At 28.0% G+C, this 15,227-nt stretch overlaps 2 protein-coding genes across 4 annotated transcripts in view; both read right to left on the bottom strand.

Moving 5' to 3' along the window:
- Positions 1–5,576, bottom strand: part of LOC105828600 (probable cytochrome P450 312a1) — a 21,324-nt gene extending 15,748 nt beyond the window's left edge. For all 3 annotated transcript variants that reach the window (XM_036285391.1, XM_036285395.1, XM_036285401.1), the window contains exons 1-2: positions 5,056–5,576; positions 1–14 (exon numbers count right to left, since the gene is read on the bottom strand). The exon at positions 1–14 is cut by the window's left edge and continues 87 nt beyond it. In XM_036285391.1, coding sequence (XP_036141284.1) covers positions 1–14; positions 5,056–5,212 — 171 coding nt within the window. In that variant the 5' untranslated portion in view covers positions 5,213–5,576. The remainder of the gene's footprint in view (positions 15–5,055) is intronic.
- Positions 5,577–9,303: 3,727 nt separating this feature from the next.
- Positions 9,304–13,407, bottom strand: LOC105833233 (myosin regulatory light chain sqh). Its single transcript, XM_012674801.3, has 4 exons — positions 13,264–13,407; positions 10,809–11,019; positions 10,468–10,681; positions 9,304–9,906 (listed from the first exon to the last, which is right to left on the bottom strand). The coding sequence occupies exons 2-4, from the start codon at positions 10,996–10,998 to the stop codon at positions 9,786–9,788; spliced, it is 525 nt and encodes a 174-aa protein (XP_012530255.1). The 5' UTR covers positions 10,999–11,019; positions 13,264–13,407; the 3' UTR covers positions 9,304–9,785.
- Positions 13,408–15,227: the final 1,820 nt, after the last annotated feature.

The raw sequence follows: 15,227 nt of genomic DNA, 5'->3' as shown, positions 1-15,227 counted from the left end.
AATGTCCAAGAAATCTAAAAAGTTTTTAAAATATATTTTTATAATATTTGTTTAATAATATTGGTTTAGTAAAAAAAAGAAAAAAGGAGAGAGAGAAAGAGAAAGAGAGACAGAAAGATGTGAGATTAAGTGCTTTCTAATACTTTAACTCTAAATCTAGAGAACTATCTTATAATTACTGATATTTTAATATCTAACTATCGATAGTTTTTGATAGAATAAAATTTATTTGTAAGTTTCAAGTGACATTAATAAAATTAAAAAAGATGTGATCAAAATAAAAATTTATATTTTACAAAAAATTTTAATGAAAAGAAAAATTTGTTTTTATTATATTTGCTTACATAAAATTTTGTATCATATTTAAATTGCAAAAATTAAAAAACTATCAAAAAATTTCAGCTAAACATTTGATTCTAGCAGCAAATATTTTTTGTTATAGCTGCTAAATTTTAATAACTTAATAAATTTAATTTTAAATTCTGGCTAAATTTTAGTTTCGGTAACAAATCTTTTTTCTGCGTATAAATTGTGCTCTTTTGCTTCTATTATTATTAAAATTTGTCTTTGTAACAGCATTTATAATAACGATAAAAAATACAACGAACTATCGAAAACTATTGGTAGTTGCAAAAATACCATCAATAATTTTTGATAGTTAAAACTATCGATAATTATCGATAGTGTATTGATAGTTCTTCACCTCTATTTTATAGACGCGCTAAGTCCTACCAAAATATTTTGGGAAATACATACTGCTAAAATAATTTTCAACTTCTCCATTACATAATGTTTAATTTTCACCAAATTTCATTGATAGACTAGGCCTAATTTGGACAAATCTCCTTGAAAGCATTTCAGAAATGATATTTAAGTTCATTGTATTCATAGAAAATTGCCAATACATGAGAAATTTTGTGAAATCTTTCTGTTACACGTTTTATATTACAAGATTTTAGAATTATTTCTGTTACATATTAAATGTAAAAAGTTGAAAATTTTCTGAAAAGAATCTTAAAAAAGACCGATTTGAGTCCCCAAAACTGTAAATAAGAAGAATAAATTTTTTGTAAATTTTGATCTCCAGTAAAATAAAATTATTTAAGAAATTTGTAGGCCTTATGGAACACCTTGGAAAATGAGCAAAAATTAAGATACATAAATATAAAACATTATTCCTCTTACAACTTTTGAGGTCGAAGTCGGTCATTTTTTAATATTTCCGCAACTCGGTGCTGAGTTTAAGTTTTTCAGCGTTTTGGGCACGTATTATGGAATTTTTCAGAATAAATTTTGATTAAAATTATTTAATTATTTCTTAATTCTATGTTATGTTTTCTCTAAGAAAAACAAAATAATTCCGATCGGAATTTATAGTACACATATCCTGATATAATTATATAATATATAATAAATTTTAAAAAAAGTTTCTGTTCTCTTGCGTGTTCGAAAAGTTTGTACCAAAATTTATATAAAGCATTATTTATATTAATTTAATAATAAACATGATTTTGTAAAACAATAGTGAGAACAATGAGCGATAAAATGCTAATTCGAGATCGTATGCGGTATGAGTTTCAACAAGAAACAAACACTAAATTGCAAACTAATTTGGTCTGTTGTTGGTGAAGATATGACCTCATAATACTTATGAATATTAATTTCGACAGTTTAAAATCCGTTTTGATATCAGTGATTTTTTGCTCTGAACCGATTTCAAAAACTGAAGACCGATGATTTATTTACAAGGATTATTAAATGAAAATCTATTACATAGACGCAAGAAAAATTCACAGTTGGAAGTTTCGCGCACGCGCGCAGTTAATGAATTTCTTTTAGCCAATGAAATTGCATAAAATATCATTTACCGAACAGCGCTTTAAACTCTTTTTTTATAATGCCAAGCGGTATGTTGCATTTTGCACAGCAAATCATTTGTTATGAAGTTCTCTTACACAAGGTCTATTCATTCAACTTGACGTTTTCAGATCATAACTTATTTCACAATGTAACATTTTTTAGTTGTAGATAGTGCTTTCAAAATATAAGGTACAAAAATGGATTGACAATATCATTGGTCTCTAAACCAATGACTTCTTTCCGCAAAAAAATCCGCAATATCCGAGAGATGGCAAAAATATTATAGAAAACAAGGGTAAATATTTTTATAATAAAATAACACATATGTATATAATATATATGTATATACCCAGGTAGCACGAGTAGAAAGATACAACTGTATGCAAATAATATTTGACAATTCTTCATGCATAGTGAATTAAATAAAGACTTTCTCTATTTTTTGCTACATTTCTGTTCTACAAAATTATTTTAATTCTTGCACGATGAATTCATCAACAAATATCTGTCAAAAGCATTCTACATGCATCCTAATAGGATCCATGTAAGAACCTAGAGCATCTAGAGTAACATTTAATCTTCTATTATTGATTACGACTTGCTAGCATTGAAAAACTTAGGGAAAGTAATTGTAGCGGATACGGTAAGAGAAAGATTGGAAAAGCTACAATTATTCTCCCTAAGTTTCCCAATGCTAGCAAGTCGTAATCAACAATAGAAGATTAAATGTTACTCTAGATGCCTGCCAAAACATTCCTACATGCATCCTACTAAGATGCATGTAGAATGCTTTTGGCAAACATTTGTTGATGAATTCATCGTGCAAGAATTAAAATAATTTTGTAGAACACAAATATAGCAAAAAATAGATAGCGTCTTCATTTAATTCACTATGCATAAAAAATTGTCAAATATTATTCGCACAAAGTTGTATTTTTCTACCGTGCTACCTGGGATGTAATTAAATTATATACACTGGCGCAAAAAAAACGAAACAAAATTTTTGATCGATTTTTAGGCAATCTTCAAAGTGATGCAACTTTGCGAAAAATCATCCAAATTACATGTACTTTTTTTTAAATTAAAGGGCAAAGACTCTACTTTGAGAATCCCTACGCGAAAGTTTGATTTGTTAAGTGAGAACCTTTTGTATCGCATGAAAACCAAACATGTGTTTTTTAAATAAAAAAAGTAAAAGTTTGTTATCATTTTGCACAAATTTTTCGTTAAAATCTTGCTAATATTAATTCAGATTCTTAAAGTTCATTCTTTTCTAAGCAATTAAAAAAAAAATACATGTCGATACGATGTTTTTTGTTGATTGCACGCGAGTTTGAAATTTGCACTGCATTTTAAGGTATTTTAGCGAATAAATACGTTTTTTTTTTAATATCATGAATTTTGAGTATCAATATGATATTGCATATTGATTTTATTCGTGTTGAACTCAATCATACCGCTGTCATCAAAGTGACCCGATTTGCACCACGTGGAGAATGACGATCAGATTTTGTACATAATGTGGCTCTGAAAAGGCTAATTTTTTAAAATAAAATTTAAACTTTTATTTTTTATGTATAAGTATGTGTATATGTATGTTTACGCGTATGTGTGGGTTTATGAGTATAGATGAATTCATTCTCAAAGTAGTCTTTGCCCTTTAATTTAAAAAAAAGTACATGTAATTTGGATGATTTTTCGCAAAGTTGCATCACTTTGAAGATTGTCTAAAAATTGGTCAAAAATTTTGTTTCGTTTTTTTTTGCGCCAGTGTATTATGTACTTTAACCCTTCGAGGTCATACTGGGTGGTTACCACCCATCGCTTAAATTCAACACATTATATCTTTCCGATTTAAGAAAAAATGATACTAGTAACACTATTTAATTGTAATTCAAGGTTTCATCTATGCTCTTGTTCTATTCTGTAACTGAAAGTCGCGTTGGTTTGTTTTTGGCAGTCGTCCAAAGACAAGGTAGGATGGTAGCCACCCCTGTGTGACCTCCGTGTAAGTTTTTTGTGTTTTTTAGTGGTTCGAATTTTTGTGTTTTTTTGTGGTCTAAGAAGTGTAAAAGTATGATTCAATACAGATTCTTATGCCTAGAATTGTTTAAAAATCTGTATGTTAATTTATTCTTCGAAAATATACAGCATAATGGCCTATAATTTATGACAGCAACCGATGTAAGATACAATTTTTACAAAATGATGGACGTAATGATTTCAACAATGTTAATTCGGATGTCGAGGAAAATCATATTCAAAGAATCATATTCAAACGATTCAGAGCAATCTGTGGACGAGATGGGCAGTGATCATCCAAAAATGTACGTTAGATTAAACGCACTCTACTTTGAGTCCCTACGCGAAAGTTTGATTTGTTTTGTGAGAACCTTTTGTATCGCATGAAAACCAAACATGTGTTTTTTAAATAAAAAAAGTAAAAGTTTGTTATCATTTTGCACAAATTTTTCGTTAAAATCTTGCTAATATTAATTCAGATTCTTAAAGTTCATTCTTTTCTAAGCAATTTCAAAAAAAAATACATGTCGATACGATGTTTTTTGTTGATTGCACGCGAGTTTGAAATTTGCACTGCATTTTAAGGTATTTTAGCGAATAAATACGGTTTTTTTTTAATATTAGAATTTTGAGTATCAATATGATATTGCACATTGATTTTATTCGTGTTGAACTCAATCATACCCAGACAGCACATGTAGATTATGAGAACGATAGTAGGATATTGCAAAAGTATATTGCAATATTCGTATAATATTAGAGATACGTCTGTGATATGCCGAGTATATACTCATAATGTACTATGTCCGCGTTGCCTTATCCCATAGAATTTCGCTGGCAGTTTGTAAAAATATACCGAATATATCTCAAGAATGTTATACGTATGTCTAAAGTATATCTTCAGTATATTCACAATATGTCTACAGTATGTTCGCATATTTTTTTGCTATTTATAAGTTAAGTATATTATAATATTATTCTTTACCATGAGTATACAGTTGTATCTTTCTACTCGTGCTACCTGGGATGTAATTAAATTATATATTATGTACTTAAAAGTGTATGAAAAAAAGAATAAAACTTTTTTATACATCTAATAGATTATTTTAAAATTATCATATGTCAATTGTTTTACTATTTATAAGTTAAGTATATTATAATATTATTCATTACCATGAGTATTCCCATACAAAATATATTTAAACGTTTTCATTCGATCGGGCAGTTTCATCAATTCTTTTCCAGAATAGTATAATTCACTGCAAAACTTCCAAATAAAGTAACTTAACAGAACGGTTATTAAAGCACTTAATGTAGCAGTTACAAACATTGTTACACTAATAATGGTAACGTCACGATACTACGACGATTTTATATTAATGTTACTATCCGAATGTAGTCATCGCCGACTTGTTGTAAGGCTTTTATCAGTTTTCCCCACTCAAATAACTAACGCATATATGTATATATAATGAGTTGGTAAAAAATTCCACACTTCTTAGGAAAATCTATTTAAAATTTTTTAAAATTATTTAAAGTATTTTAAAGTATAATAAAATACATTAACAGTTATACATACACTTAGATTTTCTTAAAGTTATCTTCTCAGTTTTTAGTTACTCAAAACCTTAAATAACTTGAACATGTACTTTTAAATTTATTTTTGACAAGATAATACTTAAAAAATTCAATGACTTAATTGATTGTTCGCTACTTGAGAAATATCAATATGTTTAAAAAAAAAATAAGTTCATGATATCTCATACATATATCGAAATTAATTTGAAATGCAAAGTGTATAACATAAATAAAATTTATAAATAAAAATTAAAATCTTGATTATTTTGAATATCTATTAATAACATATTAATTGGTATACAATTTTGGAATTTTCTTTTGTTGCCTATAATACATTATGATAATTTTATTTTTATTTTCATACCGATTTAAAAAGACCATAATGCAAGTAATTCCATTTCCGCATCTCTTGAAGTTATAATCACAATTATTCTTTAAACAATTAGAAATTATTAGTCTACACAGTCCACGAGTTAATTGCTTAATTTTGTGACAAATAATTTACGTGCAACTTAAAACTACACGGAAAGAACCGTTTTGTTAAAGTATCTAAATGAATGTTGAGTGGAATTAGAGAGAATAATAATGTAAAAAATACAATTAAGCGAAAAAGAATTTTTCCATTTTTCCTATTTTTTCTATTTTTTGATTGAAGTAAATCTTAATACCTATATCTTTCCGATTTTGTCAATCTGGAATTCTAAATTAAAGTTGAAATAAGTAATGACAAGCAATTTAATACTTTGATTTGCTTTCTTAGAATACTGTAAAGAATTTATTGCGAAAAATATCTTCTTGGCGAGTACTTGAACCTGAAATTCCTATTCTATGTGGATATTTTACCAATTCGATTACCGAGGCAAATAATAAGATTTATCATAGTTAGTATAAGTTAAATAAGTGTTTTTTCAGGCAATCGTTATAAATAATAAGTAATAAAATAATAAATAAAATTGGAACCGATAATGTGTATATATAATTACCGATAACACAATTAATTAACAAATTCTTTACATTGAGATGCTTATTTTAACATTAAAATATTATTAAATTATTTATTAATTTAATTTGTAATATTACATATTTCGGTTTCAGTTTAAAACTGTCAAGATCGACAAATAATCAGTGCACAGTTTGCATGAACTAGAATTTGCAAAAATTCACACAATTTTATTAAGCATCAAGATTCACCTTGACCAAAAAATGATGTTTCTTCGTTGTTTTGTATTTGTATTATCAATTCTTTAATCTCACACTTATAATTGTTTCATTTTTAAATACTTTTGCAAAACCATCCTTTTTTAATGTGTAGTTTTAATACACATATAAATTGTTAGTCATAATAATTAGGCAATTAATTCGTTAACTATATAAATAATTTATAATTTGTAGTCATGCAAAAAGCGATAGCAAATAATTATAATATGACAAAATACGGAAACAGAACTACTCGTAGTGTTCTTGTTTCATATCAGTTTGTAGATGATAATGCGATCAATTTATCATGTACGTCTTTTTTTTTTTTTTTACAAGAGGGTAACAAATCTTCGAATAAACTCCCCGAGCCCATGACTCATGAAAGTGCCGGATTCAATGTATGTGCATCGTAATGAATACCACATACATCGCCTATCAATTAAAAAAAAATTTCTATGACCTGATTTTATCACTATTAACTTGATCAGACAATTAAATTTAGAAATAAACTAGAAAACTTAAGGATGTATCGGACTGAAGTTCAAAATGGTACAAAGTTGCTAAAAATTTGTGAAATTGTTCTTTTAGTTTCCCTAATGTATTGCAAAAAATTGAAAACGCATCCACTAAACGGTTGCTGAGTTATAACTATTTTAATTTTCACTAATTTTACATGGTATCCTTTTCTATCTTATGGAAAAAGACGATCTTGACGAATGAAGCTAAAAAAATATAGAAGAAATAGTACCAGTTCGAATTTTTTTGTACATCTAATATATGAGTAGATGAAAATATCTGCCAAGTTTCAATTGTCTTCACTACACCGTTTCAAAGAAATAAAATATAACCTGAGATAATTGTGCATTTTCACTGTCAAAAGTTTAAACTCATAAGTGAAAAAAATCGCAAATACGTGAAAAATACCTTTGTAAGAGTAAAAATAAGACTCCAACTATCGTTCAAGTTTCTTACATCTAGACTAGATTTACTATGCGTTAGGCGTAGATATTTAAGTATTTCAAATTTCATGCACTTTTGTCTAAGATTGTATGTCCAATAAACCCTTAAAATTAATTGTATTATTTTTTTTAAATCCATTTTCTGCAAATTATTATAATTATTTACGTAAAATATAATATTATACTATGTTTTACTTAGATGTACCAATATTCAAGTTTAATTTGGTGCTTTTATATTCTTTAGTTAACTTAGTTATAACTGCTAAAATGTTAGCAGACTGAAGTTCTAATTTAATACAAATTATACTTTTCAAAATTAACTTTCTTAATTTAATTTTAGCACAACTTTTAAATGAGTTAGTTTATTATTTTTATGCAACTTTTTAAAAATAATTAATTTAATGTTATTAACTTAATTTATAGTTTTAAAAAAGATTAACTTTTCCAACCTTGTATTTAAAAAACAATCCGGGCATGACATAAAATTTGAAAAATTTTGTCGTTACTTTCTTGCGGGCGCACTCATATATTTCTATGCAATAAATTTAAGTTGTAGGAATACATTAAATTTATAATATACAGTAAAATATTTCTACAATATTGAAATGCTACGTATTAAAATTATTTTTCCCAAAATTTAATTTAATTAATTAATTGTCTTAATAATTTAATTTAACTAAATAAGTCTTCAATTAATAATTTGCACGACTTAAAAAAAGAATTACATTTTATAATTTATATATATTTTTAATCGTTTTTTTTTCATAGTTTTTTAACACAAATTAAACAAGAAACTAAATAATGAAATATTGCATTTTTTGAAATTGTCAAATATGATCCAGAAATAACAGTCTTCTCGAACGCTCTGTGACGTCACACTGCAATATTTGAACTATTTTTATATAGTAAAACATGTGATGTTATGCACGTAAGGCACGTAAGCCAATAAAAATCGTTTTCTTGTACTGAAAATTTCAAATACTATTAAATTTTATTTTATTTTTTTAAATACCTATCTATTAATAAAAATTTTGTTGTAAACAAATTTATAATAATGTATATCAAAATTACTAAGAAAAAAAAGATATTTTTTCATACAAATTTCCAATTAATAATTATTGAACAACTGTATTCATACGTTATTTATTTTTCATGTTTTTATTTAAATTTATCCTGAATTACTTTTGTATTTAGAACACAATTGGCACGTAATACAAAACTGCAAAAATTGTACTTATATCAATTTTATACATTTAATGGATGATAGACGATAATATTAATAAATTTCATTAATTAAAAAATTTAAAAAGTTTATCTTCTCTCGAAGAACTTGAAATAAAAATAATATAAAACAATTACTTCATATAAGAAATGATCTTTTTGAAGATCCAATGAAAATTTTAATATATCTAATGTATCTTTGTACATAACGACCTCAAATATTAATAAATTGTAAAACAATAATATACAATATATAATTAATATTAATTATTTTTAATTTAGATATAAAAATCATTCCAGATGAAATAAAAAATTAGGTGCCGAGTTAATTGTATTATATGTCGCGTTTGGAGATTACACAGAAAAATAATATTGTATTAACATCATTAATTATCAATCTAGTTGAAAAAAAATCGTATTACTTCAATATATTAAACAGCATATGGTTTAATAAAGTAAGACAAAGTTTCGTACGCAATAGAATATTATATTAAAATATAAATGCTGAATCTACAACAGAGTTACATGTTTGTTTTATGTATATAAATATCTTACATATTTAACTTTTACCGACTGTACAGCATCCGAAAAGTTATGCTTGAATAACTCAAAATTTTTTCTACACAATGCATACACACACCTCGCGCTTCCAAATGTATCTCACGATTGTTCAACTAATATTTTCGCTTCGCATCCAACAAGTATAAATGCAGATAGATAATATAAATGCAAATTTTTAAAGGAGCGAGACTAATTTTTGAAATTGTCCATGTCGTACAAAGTTTTCTTATCATTAAAATTGAAATAAATAATTACGGACAACACTATCTCATATGTCTAGCATCCTCTGAATCGAAAAGCGCAAGGAGCATGCGAGAAACTTCGAATATTATCTAAAGTTCGTGTCCGAATTCCGTTACGTGATTAACTTTCTTCGATGATTCCACACTACTGCTCGTCTTTGTCCTTCGCGCCGTGTTTCAGAATTCGAGTGAACTCCAGATAATCGAACATGGAACCCTTGATTGGCGCCTCGCGGTACATCTCATCTACATCGTCATCCGTGAATCTAAAGAAAAAAGTGAGTCGATTTTGTAAGATCACGGAAAAATTCCAATTAATTTCATTGGCTTAATAACAAGTCGAGCTATGTCATTATTATATTTTTCTATTAATATCATTAATAAATTAACAATTATAATAATTGCATATATAAATATTCATAAACTATATAAAATACATTAATTAATGGCCGGTATTCATAGTCGAGTCTTATATTTAAAATCATCTTAAGTATTATCTTAAGATGCCATCAACTAATCACAGAGCCATATTAGGATCTTAAAACATTGCTTGAGATCTTAAAATAAGATTTGACTATGAATACCGGCAAATAATTATTATCACCTATAACTTAATCAATTCTATATAATTTCTTTATTAATTTGTTAGTTATTATTAACCAGTCATTGTCTTATCCTTTTTCTCTTTTCTTTTAGTAAAAATTTGTATTCTAAGAAGCTAAATGTTATTCGTAAATATTTGTTAACAATACCATAATAATCTACCAATTCGCAATAATTTCACAGTCTTGATACAATTTTGATAAAATGCGATAATATGAAATTACCTATCGCCCATTGTTGTAAGTAGTTCGCGAAGACGCTCCTCATTTATATGACCGGTATTTTCCTCGTCAAAACAGCCAAAGGCATTCTTAATCACATCTTCTGGGTCAGTCCCTTGTAGTCTCTCTCCAAACAATGTCAGAAACATTGTGAAATTGATAGGTCCAGGCGCTTCATTCATCATTGCTTCTAAGTACTCATCAGTAGGGTTCTTGCCTGTAAAACACAATTTGTTTTTGCTTACATATGTCTCATTTCAATTGAAAAAGCAACATAGAATCAACGATATTTGTAAATAACTTTGTATAAATATTTTATCTTTCTTTATCAGAACAGCTTTTACCTAAAGAAGCCAACATGTCGTGCAAATCCTCCTTGTCAATGAATCCGTCGTGATTCTGATCGATCATATTAAAAGCCTCTTTGAACTCAGCGATTTGCGCCTGGTCGAACATCGCGAAAACATTCGACGTCGCACGCTGAGCGCGTTTCTTCGTGGTGGCACGACGGCCGGCAGTCTTGCGAGACGACATCTTTGACAATCTCGTTTGCACCTATTTTGCACAGAAAAAATTATTAAACATCAGTAACATTAAATTAAAATTAATATATATTTAGGGGGGGGCCGTTATTCTCCTCCTGCTCTTCTAAATATCTTACATGCGACTTTGTCTTACTAATGTAGCTTGTATCAGCTGCAAGTTGTCCAGTTTGGGTAAATTTGCTCGTCTAAAAATACACACACTTCACAACAGAACCGCTCAAGATGCCGATCAGGAAATTTTCTATTCTGACCTTTCGTTAATAAAGATTACTTTAATATTATTTGTATCATTAGAATTGTTTATATTCACATATTTTCAAAATATTCTTATGCATAATAAAATATTGTATTTAATAGAAGAAATTGAAAATAATTGAAACAATTAGCTAAACTGTTTACTCAAATTTTATTTAAAAATTTCCTGATATTTTACAGATTTTACAGGAATTTTGTTTAGGATTCCAAATAAGATTAGAAAATTTAATGCACTTTTCAAATAAATTAATTTTATTATACCTTCTTATTATTATATCTTCCAATTTTCCCTAATCATGTAATCACAAAGAAAAGTTACTTGAGATTTACATATTAAAAATAAATGTATTTGAAATATAAAAGATAAAGTAATATTAATCAGGACTCAGCCTTGACTTAGTTCTTAGTGCGCTCGTTTACTTATTTGTATGATTACATTTGAGCAATCATTATTATTAATTAAAAATAAAATTTTGAAAAAATACTAATATTGAAAAAGAAATAATATAAAATTAAATATGACCTGTTCACAATACATGTACTCAGCCCTAAAGTACAGAATTCATAAGGTAATTAAACACTCATTAACATGGTATATTGCTTTCTATTGCCAATAATTGTTTTTAATAAAAATTTGCAAGTTGCACGAGAATATATATTATGGTTAATTTTTTATCATCAAGAAGAAAATGGTTGAAGAAACAATTTCGTTGGAAAAAGATAAATTTTAATTTAAAAGTAAAATTCTAAAGATTCCCCCAAGTATAAATATAATTCCATTAAAAAACCATGATTTTTAATAATGAAGAATAAATTCCCTGAAAATTCCAGGCTTTCCCAGTTTTTCTCGATAGTAAACACCCTTTTAACCGAGTCAAAATGATTCCGGTGTTCCTAGTATTAGTCTAACAAAAAAGAATCAGCATGATATTTGATATAATGAGAAAAATATCTTGTGGTATATATACGGTAGAATGCATTTCGATGCGAGAAGTTTTTGCTGCAATCGTCTCTCACGAATTTCGTTGTAATCTTCATTCGTGCACACGCTTACTCATCTTTCCCTCGAATCGCGTCCTACTTTTTCACTGGAGTCTCGTGTCTCTTTCGCGCCCAGTGCCGTCGCAATCAACCTCGGATTTTGATGCACGAACGCAAATCGGAATAAATTTAATCCAATGTTCGCAATACATTCGTTTCCAACACAGGATAGCGATCACATAGATAAAAGGCCAAAATCCATAAAACAAAGGATAATGAAAGAAAAATAAATTTATGGATCCTATAAATTTTGAAGTGTTGCCAACATTATCCTCTATTGTTTTATGGATTTCGGCTTCTTATCGATTACCTAACTTTTCTCTAGAGTAAAAATATAAAAAAATAAAAAAAAATTCGCACCGTTGAAGTTAACGGAGGAATTTCTCACTCCTTTGTCTTTCACTCAGGAAGTTATTTTCGGCACGATTTTCACGATATACGGAAAGCGTGAGATCCGTTCGCGTTACTAATATTTCTTTGCATTTGGAACATATACTTATCTGATTTTAAATGCAAAAATTTTTTAGAATTCCAAGCAACGCGAACAAATTTCCGATCAACCCGCTCTTATCTACAATGCACCCACCGTGTTTCCTACCCTACGGCACTGCGCCCGTCTGTTTGTGCACGCTCTCACACATTCCGACATCCCACTCCAATCGTTTGTCGTTGGCGCATAACCTAGCTAGGAATAGTCTCGCACACGATTATCGGAAGCAACAATCTTTCTTTCTTTCTTTCTTTCTTTCTTTAATTTTTCAAGTTGACTGGAGTCAAACGAAACCGTGGATCATGCAAAGCGTGATCACCCTGGCAATGGCGGCCCTTACGGAAACACAAGATTCCCTGTCACACTGTCGATGCGTGCCAGCATCCCCGGGGGATGGGAAGAAAATTCACTCGTTCATTCGTTCAATCTGATTATTCCGCGCTTTAAACGAGATGTAAGAATACTCACCAGTGGCGAATGGTAAACGAGAAGAAACGCGAGCGCGAAAAGCTCAGAACGAACCACGGCTTCGCGGTGCTACACACTGCGAAATGTGAATCACGTTACGCATCACTCCGTGGCTATTCACCACACCCGGCCAGCCGGCGCCATCTGCTGGATGGCAAGAGGGAATTGGAATCCGTGAGCCGCGAATATCGCGCGATCGAGAAAAATTCAGGCCACCTTCAGGTCAGAATCGTGCATGCTCGATCATCTGGGCGCGGATATTTTAGCGAACGGAGTTTCCCTCCTCCTCATCTTTATTCGGTCGCGAATTATTTAAGCAGGGTTGGGTTAGTAACTAGTTGAAAAGTGAAGAATTAATAATTATTTTAAAAAGTTAACAAGATTTTAATTTGATTGATTTTAAAGTTAGTTTTTACTAGTTATTTGTGAAACACGTGAACTTTGACTTATTAAATTTTTTTTGCAAGTTAAAAATTTGCTTATGTGAGAGAAAAAAAGAGTGCAAAAAATAATATATTCTCTTTATATAAAAAACTTTTTTATAAATTTAATTTAGCAATAAAAAGTATTAAATTTATTTGATGATCCATATTACACTTGCATGTTTTATTATTTAGCATAATCTATGCATAAAAAATTACAACATTTTAATTTATATTAACATTTTTTAAATTAACTTTTAATTTAATTTAATTTAATTTTAACGTAATTTTTAACTGAGTGATTTTTTTGTTCTTACTCTTTAATTAATTTTATAAACCAACTTTAACTTAATCAAAGAAATATATTAATTTGTTCAATCCTGTATTTGAGATCTCGCTTTTTCATTAACAAACGCAAAAAAATGGACTGTGTTACATGTGATCAGAAATGCAAACAAAGACTAAAACAGACTGATAAGAAAGTTCTTATTTGAAATTTTTAGGTGGATAAAATTCTTAAATAAAATTCTAAAATTTTAAATTTCAGTAATTTTTTTTAAACTGCACACATCACACACAGGTATTTCATGTCTAGTATTAAAATATTACGATAAAAGGTGGTAAAATGTGATTATTGGAAATAACATAAATTTTATGAAAAAAATATTCGCAACATAGTAATAAAGTTTACGTATAAATTTGGAATATAATTAGAAACTTTTGGACATCATCTGTGAGTTATTACAGCCCTGAATTGAGAATCACGTCCATACATGGATTAACATGGATTGAATCGACTCGCAACCATATAAGGACATGACCGAGACTAATACATATGTTGCTCTGTAACTTTATTTTCATGATGGAAGAACCTGTTAATTCTGTTGTGTAATCACTGCACTGAAGTCAAAAGAAACCAATCCTTATCCAGGTAAGCAGGATCCGTTAGATCCTCTCATAGAAGTAGATTTTAAATTTAAATAAAATATTTATTAATTTTTTTAATGTTAATAATTTATATAACGAATTAGATAATATCTATACATAAATCATTAAAACGTAATAATTACATTTAAAAAAAAGTATTCACTATTTCTGATGTATATATACCTATAATTGTATGGTATAAAAATTATTATGGTTAAAAGTTCCATTTTTATAGTTAATATAAATATTAATATAATAAAAATAACGCTATGCTTATAATTCTATTAATTGTAAAAAAATTAACTATAAATTATGATTTTAAATATTATTACAGTAAAATATTAAAATATTATAAAAATAAACATTTAATGTTTAAACGCTATCACAATGCTTATACACAATAACATAATTTTTTAAATATTTACTTACCATAATGATAATAACTAATAGTTATAATTTGCATGGTCAAAAATCATATTTAGTTTATATTAATACAGAAAATAACTATAAATTACAGTTACAGTATGGTAATTGCAATCTTGTCTTTTTCTTAGTGTAGGATGAATCTGATGAATCCTACCTGCCTATTTTATATTATACATTGCCTCGATAAGA

This window comes from Monomorium pharaonis, chromosome 1, assembly GCF_013373865.1.
Source record: "Monomorium pharaonis isolate MP-MQ-018 chromosome 1, ASM1337386v2, whole genome shotgun sequence".
Lineage (NCBI taxonomy): Eukaryota > Metazoa > Arthropoda > Insecta > Hymenoptera > Formicidae > Monomorium > Monomorium pharaonis.
Note: the sequence above shows the minus strand (reverse complement) of the source record. Positions and strands in the feature narration are given on the sequence as shown.

Coding starts and splice junctions, on each gene's coding strand:
- LOC105833233 (XM_012674801.3), bottom strand. CDS start 10,998: ATGTCGTCTCGCAAGACTGCCGGCCGTCGTGCCACCACGAAGAAACGC. Junction 10,682..10,808: donor CGACATGTTGGCTTCTTTAG/GTAAAAGCTGTT, acceptor TGTGTTTTACAG/GCAAGAACCCTACTGATGAG. Junction 9,907..10,467: donor CTTACAACAATGGGCGATAG/GTAATTTCATAT, acceptor TTTTTTCTTTAG/ATTCACGGATGACGATGTAG.